We start from the raw sequence: 7,010 nt of genomic DNA, 5'->3' as shown, positions 1-7,010 counted from the left end.
GTGTTCCGGCTTCGCCAAATTACCCAATATAGAATGGTGATTCCCACCAATTTTTTTTTTTTGTCTGCATCAATCCCATTTAGGCATGATCTATCCTATTTGGTTGTCTAAAAATACTATGTCCTGATACGGCATTGTTCTGAACTTCGGCCTTTTTTTAGACGAATTAACTTGGCCCATTTCTGACAGAGGCTTAAGCTCTGTTCAGGCGGGTAAAAAGTTAGTGTGACCATGACCAAAATGATACAGTGCTTAAGCTCGTAGAGTAAGAAAGGCTTGGATATATCCCATGGTTATATTGGCCACTATTGATCATATATTAACCCACATGTTTGAGGTAGAAATATGACACACTTCATGACAAACTACTTCATAAATTACTTTCGGAATATTACCAATTAAACATGTTCGGAGCTCCGACATTCGCTAAAGAAAGAGATAGACATATATATGGGCTGATCGAAAAACTCAACTTGGATGTGGAGGCAATCCTAAAACTCGACTTGGATGGGGAGCTTAAACATCTTCCTACCAAAAATCAGACTGACCAAAAGAGCTATAATTAACTGAACTAAAAACACATGCGAAAATTGATGCTCCACTTAAGTGAAACAAATCATGATTGACCCGGCAGACTCGCTGAATTTGATTAGGTGTTCATCCACATAAGAGCCCACCGCAGTAACATATGCCATGTTGCTATTCAACTTCTCTTCCTACAAGAAAGCAAAATAAACTTGTCACTCATTCAGTTGGAAAAGGCTGTGGGATTTTTAGAATTTGGCCCTTTAGAGAAAAAAAATTCTACGCATAGATCACTAGAAAACATTGTTGAAATGGATATTTTTTACGACGTCATGACTATTGCTACCGTTATTGGATGGCACAGCACCATAACAATCGATGTCGTTATTGAATAGCACTGTACAGTGACAATTAGCGATGTGATAGTTGTCACGTATAATCATATGAGTTCAACACAAAAGATCATATGTGATAGCCAGCACGGAGCCAATTGTTACTATGCTATGTAAAAGGGTATATTTTTTAAAAAAATATTTTCTCAGAGATATATTTATAAAGTATGCTTTCAAAAGGGTCAAAATGTACAAGTTCCACGAAAAAGCAAGCTTGCTTGAGTCGACGGTTCAAAGACTTGATCCGAGAGTTGAGAAAAAGATATGCGAATGCCTGCCTCTCTAGTGGTGCAAAGCCGGCCGGTAGTTTTAATCATGAATTATTATTATTTTCTAGTTGGCAAGGCTAACAAGCAGCACGCGACTTTGGCTAAGTTGCGAAAGGAATGATGCATCAGAAAGGCAAGATAGCTTGGACACCGAAAAGGAAAAGGTGAACCAAAGCTAAGCGTCACGTCAGTCTCTCTCACACCCCACTACTATACCAGTTGCAATTTTGTTGACGTCGATCTCAGTTAATAATCGATTTGTCAAGATTGATGATGCAGCCGGTGTGTGACATATTGAGGTATAAGTGATTTTTTTTTTATAAGTTCAGGTTTTTGGATGAATTAGTTAGGTATACAACTCAAGTTTTAACAGACACAATTAATAAAAAGAATATAACTAATTTTTATTTTTACGTCTGATAGTTGAGTGACCCTTCATATCATCTGAGGAGGATTGTTGACAAGACAATATAATGGGGACGAAATTGAAATCGTTTTGCGTGTAAGGGGCCGGATTCCAATTGAGATGAGACAGCAGGATATATCGCTCGCTCACCGTTCGACAAATGCGGATTTGTTAGGAGCAGCTTGATATATTTCGAAGGAAAATTTCCGATCCCACCACTCGTTGTACACTAGATCTCAAATGCCACTAGAGCTCTGGCATTCCCCTACCGAAGGACCCAAAAAATATCTTATGCTTTGCAGCAAGTCAAAACCCAAGTCAATTCAGAGGCAGATAGAAAGGTGACAAAAAAAGGTCAAATTTAATCACGGCACTTAGACCGTGTGTTCTTGTCATTACCATTCATACGCTCAGCCCGTATAATAATTAACAATACATGACATAAGGAGATTAGAGGGCGAATCCCATTCACATATAGCTGATTCAAAAATAGATCAATTAACTCAGTTCAACGCGTACACGATCTCCCCGGTCGCCTGCCTTATCCATCCGTATCTGATCGGCACATGCAGATCCGAGTCGAAGATCGATTCGGCGACGACACCACCCATCGCGAGAGGTGGCGATGCGTCGTACTTAATTTGCCGGGTTTGATTAATTTTGACTCCTGCAAAGCAAAAAAGGAGACGCGATTCAATTCAACAACTGATGGCCTTTTGGTTTTCAAAGTTACAAGAGGTGTCGATCGATGTGCTGCTTCTGCTATTCTGCTATTTTGCTTGCTTGACCGGAGCTCTGCGTGTAGCTTAGGGTGCAAAGCCACCTGTGTGTTTACATCACGCATGATTTGGTTGAGCATTTTTTATTTATTTATTTATACAGGTCGAACGCATACACGTCTCAGGCGCACATACGTCCCGTGTCTAAGTTAGATTGAAGGTTTAAGCTCTCGTGCTTTGACCACTAAACACACCTAATCACGTAGCCACATGATTACGTTGAGCTTAGCTAGGCTTGGCTAGGAATGGATGCGTTCATGATCTGAGCTTAGCTAGCAGCTAATTGCAGCAGCTCCACGATCATGCTGATGCACACGTGGTGTCGTGAGGTGGCAGCTGAAGGCCACACACTGGTGTTGCGCCGCTGCCTACCTCTCGGCCCACCGCCACGCACTGATGGCATTGCATCCTTCCGTGCATGTAATTGTTATTGATGCCTATGATTTATTCATATTAAAAAATTTAATGTTTTTTGATATAGTTTTCGGAGGAGTTTTTCATATAATCGATACTGATGACAAAATTGATCAAATGGAGTATTACGAACTAATGTGATCAATTATAATTGCCAGCGGCGGTTGCTTATCCGTTGAGGAGGGAATGTCTCCCAAATGGCAATCACCCCTTCATATTGTATAAATCAAACATTGATCAATGAAATCAAACACAAGAATTAAGTCTTTATTCCCGAGTTCTCAAGCTATACTCTACTACTTCATCAACAGATACTAGCTAAGTGCTCATGTGTTACGACGAAAACATAAACATTTGACATAACATGAATGTGCCATAGGAGCGTCACCGTACGAATACATCGAGACCAATACCGTAGTTTGATTTTAGATGAAATCCAAAAAAAGATAAGGAGTTTATCTACTATTTTTTTCTCCTAATTTCTTCATTTATTTCCAATAGTAAAACGGATTTAACCGTAACTGTTTTATACAGTAAAGACTTGGCAATGCTTCCATAGGTCCACGCTGGCGTGCGAGTGCGAACGTGCCACGTCACTAACTGCTGCAATCATGGAAGAAATCTTAAAGCCAGGGCCAGATAGAGATGGGCCCCAAGCATCCTTTGTAACTTGGGCCAGACAGATATGGCCCCCACTACGAATCCCATTGCAGCCCGCTCAAAAAAAAAAAAGAAAGAAAAGGTCTCACTCCAAAGCAATTCACAGGCAAAGAAACCAAGCTGAACTTGAATAGGCATCGAGCTGAAACTGAATTCACATCCATTCCATCAAATTTTCAACATCAGAAAGTAATTGACAATCTGCACAATGCATGATTCCGTGCGGCATTTGCATGTACCACGTTACAGTTTATTGCGCAAGGCTACAATCACAATGGACAGAAGGATGTAGTTGACCTGACAACAGGCAGGCAATGTGGCTCATGAGATTGATACCACAGAGGACAGCCCATCCGACAGTCCACCGGTCATCCTCTCGGCTTGCTTCCCACGTTCGCCCGTGCGGATTCTTACCACATCCGAGACAGGGATCACTGGGGAATGAAACACCATGTCAGAAAATTGTCGTCAAAATAAAGATCACGATGCATATATGATACGGCAATGCTTCTGAAGAGCATGTGAGTTGGCACAAATGTAGCTACTTAGTCTGTTGTCGTATTTATATTTCTGGGAATCAAACTTGCTGAAGCAAGCCAGTAGATTTAAAAGAGCAAGAACTAATTGCCATTTCAGACCATAAAGTCCATGCAACTGAACAATAGGCACTAAAACAATTACAGGTACTCTCACATTAAAAAAATAAACAATTACGCAAGGAGTCCATTCCAGGACTAGGATAAACCCAGCAGTGTGACTCAACGAGGTTACCAGGAACACCATGCCCTTACCGAATATCTTCCCATCGCCAATTTCTCCAGTTCTTGCCTTTTCGATAATTTTGTCAATTACTGCTTCAATCTGGTGAATCAATAGCCATTTTAATGATGATGCAAGATGGAATTGGGAAAAAAACTTGATCAACCTAGGAGGAACTAGTTGGCATTATAAATAAGAAGAAACATGCACTCAAATTCGCGTCGAAGATAACTCGAACCTAAGTGGTCTAGGCGTACATCCACACCCTCAACCAACTGAGCTACTAACATCTTAAAATGCCACAGAAATGGGCAGCAAAACATAGAAATGGAAGCGGCGGTTTCATAGTTTGTTTCATACCCTGGTCACCTCTCTCTCATAAAAGGCATGGCAGAACAGTAAGTAATACATCTTCTAGAAGTAGAACTATTAAACTACTGGTAAATAAGTAATCACCTGCTCCTTGCACACCACTATTTCCATTTTAACTTTAGCAATAAATGTGTCTTCCGAAAATTCTGACCCTGAATACCAACAACAAAACAAGCATCAGACATTGAGATCTTAGAACCGTGTGAATCTGAAACTTGTTTCGACACTAAGAGCTAGTAAGAATTAACATAGTCGATTGATTGGGCAGGAATTCAAAAATGGTCCAAGCTGTAACATGTCAACAGTTGTTAGCAAGTACTGATATGAATACTAAAGCCATGACAGAACCATTCTCCCTAATCCTGTTATTGCACATGGCTCACATCTGTACACCAAAAAATCAAGAGAATGATGGCAAGTTTGATTAAAGGATGAAGCAACATCGCAATAATGTAATTGCAACTGATGTAAATCGACTTCTAAGCCAATATGCTACAAGACTACAATTCTACTTACTAGAGTTTTAACTTAAGAGCAAAAATTCAGCAATCATGGGAATCTTTCAGGACCCAGTGGTCCATCTCTGAATCAAAACTCTTTGAAATGGTAAACAGGTGGACCACATAAAGCATTTATTGTTCGCATGAGCTATAGGGCAGCCTCAACATTGATCATTTGATCCAAATTGTACCATGCAATGAAACACGGTGGCAGTCTTTCTATCATTTGTCAACAAAAAGTGGCCAAAGTATCACCGGTTTCTATCACAATTCGATGCAATATTAGCTCTACAGAACACATTTAACCACAATTATAGGACTGAAACTGAAGGGATGCAGAAACTACACAATGCAAACCACAGTCAATGGTAGAGCCACGCAAGTGCACAACCACGGCAGAGCTGAACCATACCCTCATGTCGCTCCGTTGACCCTCCCTGCGCTCCAAAGCCACGCACGTCAGACACCGTCACGCCTCTGACCCCCATTTCCAGCAAACCCTGCAGAATCCCCAAACCTATCTGACTTAACAGCTCGCGTGCAATGCAAGACACTCAGCAATAGTGACCCACACTCACCGAGGACACGTACGGCACCCTCCACGGCCTGTACAAATTCAGCATCGAGCAACCAAATTTATCGCAAAGAAGAACGGTGCTTACGAAGCTTATCTTTAGGTGTACAGCATACTCACCTAAGGATGGCCTCGATCTTGTAGAATTCTGATTCCGGCAAGTAGCCTGAGACCCACCAAGGCAACGGAATCAGCGGGAATCCAGCAAGCCCTGGTCGATTTGGGCACGAAGGAACCAAGCGGTGGCGTCAAAATGTAATATTGGAAGGGGGGCAAGGGTTCTTGACCTGGGTTGGCGGCGCCCTGGGCGCGCACGGCGGTGGACAGGAGGCGACGAGGGGTCGAGGTGACTTGGAGCGGCCTCGCAGCCCCCATGGGGAGGAGGCGGGCGGTGCGGAAGGATCGCAGGGTCGACGGAGACTGGCGGAGGAGGCCACCAGATACGGTGGAGGCGGTGGCGGAGGTCGCCGGCGACATGCTGTAGTCGTCGGTGGTGGTACGGATCTCCGATGAGGTTTGGTCGGATGCTTCGGCTCAGTTGGCTCGGTTCGCTCGTGCGCTCAGTCTCTGAGGCTTGAAGGGGGACAAAGATTTACGTAAACAACCTTTGAAGACGGAGACTATTTTGATTCTGTTTTGTCTATGAAGTAACAGAAATGTAAGTGTGTCTTTTTAAGCTCGCAGTAACTAAGACAGTGTTTGGTGTGTCTTTTTAAGCTGCATCGGCAGTAACTAAGACAGTGTTTGATTTAGTTTTTGGTGGCTTTTACTACTCAAAAGTAAAAAAGTTAAACCAAACAGTTAGTTTTTTTTTTTAAATGACTTCTAAGAAGTAAAAACTATCATTATTACTGGAAATCAGAAGCTGATCTGGAGAAGCTTTTGTAACTTCTGAGAAATGATGTTCTGAGGAGTATTACATATATTATAAATTTCGTCCGCATCAAAAGCCAAATCAAAAGCAATTTTTTTTAAACAACCTTTAAAAGCAATTTTTGAAAAAGTTTCAGCCCAACCAAATATACCATAAGTTTGACGTGCGTAAATAGTATACCATAACGGGACACGGTTTTTCTGGCCTTTGCACATTCATCACCCATTTCATTTTGAGATCTATGCCTACTCATATTTCCAAGGTTAATATTCCTTTTCTCTCAAATTGCACAAATCTCAAAGTAAGATAAATGGCTTTGTTATGTCTCTAAGGAGAGAAAAGACTTGGCCTACAAGAATGGCTAAGTCAACTCGTTTGCTTTTATATATGATCATCTATTGCTTAGTCATATACTCCGGTGATCGATAGCTGTTACTGAGAACTGGTTGTTAGCTCGGTTGGTTGAGCCCTGAATAGAGTCAAGTA

The 7,010-nt window shown here is 41.7% G+C and overlaps 1 protein-coding gene across 1 annotated transcript; it reads right to left on the bottom strand.

The window, feature by feature from the left end:
• Window positions 1-3,588: 3,588 nt before the first annotated feature.
• Window positions 3,589-6,291, bottom strand: LOC133928350 (nitrogen regulatory protein P-II homolog). Its single transcript, XM_062374646.1, has 7 exons — window positions 5,938-6,291; window positions 5,771-5,816; window positions 5,655-5,682; window positions 5,489-5,576; window positions 4,661-4,728; window positions 4,237-4,306; window positions 3,589-3,879 (listed from the first exon to the last, which is right to left on the bottom strand). Exons 1-7 carry the CDS (start codon window positions 6,125-6,127, stop codon window positions 3,767-3,769), a joined length of 603 nt encoding a protein of 200 aa, XP_062230630.1. The 5' UTR covers window positions 6,128-6,291; the 3' UTR covers window positions 3,589-3,766.
• Between the last annotated feature and the right edge of the window lie 719 nt (window positions 6,292-7,010).

This window comes from Phragmites australis, chromosome 9 (genome assembly GCF_958298935.1).
Source record: "Phragmites australis chromosome 9, lpPhrAust1.1, whole genome shotgun sequence".
Lineage (NCBI taxonomy): Eukaryota > Viridiplantae > Streptophyta > Magnoliopsida > Poales > Poaceae > Phragmites > Phragmites australis.
Note: the sequence above shows the minus strand (reverse complement) of the source record. Positions and strands in the feature narration are given on the sequence as shown.

Coding starts and splice junctions, on each gene's coding strand:
- LOC133928350 (XM_062374646.1), bottom strand. CDS start 6,127: ATGTCGCCGGCGACCTCCGCCACCGCCTCCACCGTATCTGGTGGCCTC. Junction 5,683..5,770: donor AAGATCGAGGCCATCCTTAG/GTGAGTATGCTG, acceptor GAATTTGTACAG/GCCGTGGAGGGTGCCGTACG. Junction 4,729..5,488: donor GTCAACGGAGCGACATGAGG/GTATGGTTCAGC, acceptor GTTGGTATTCAG/GGTCAGAATTTTCGGAAGAC.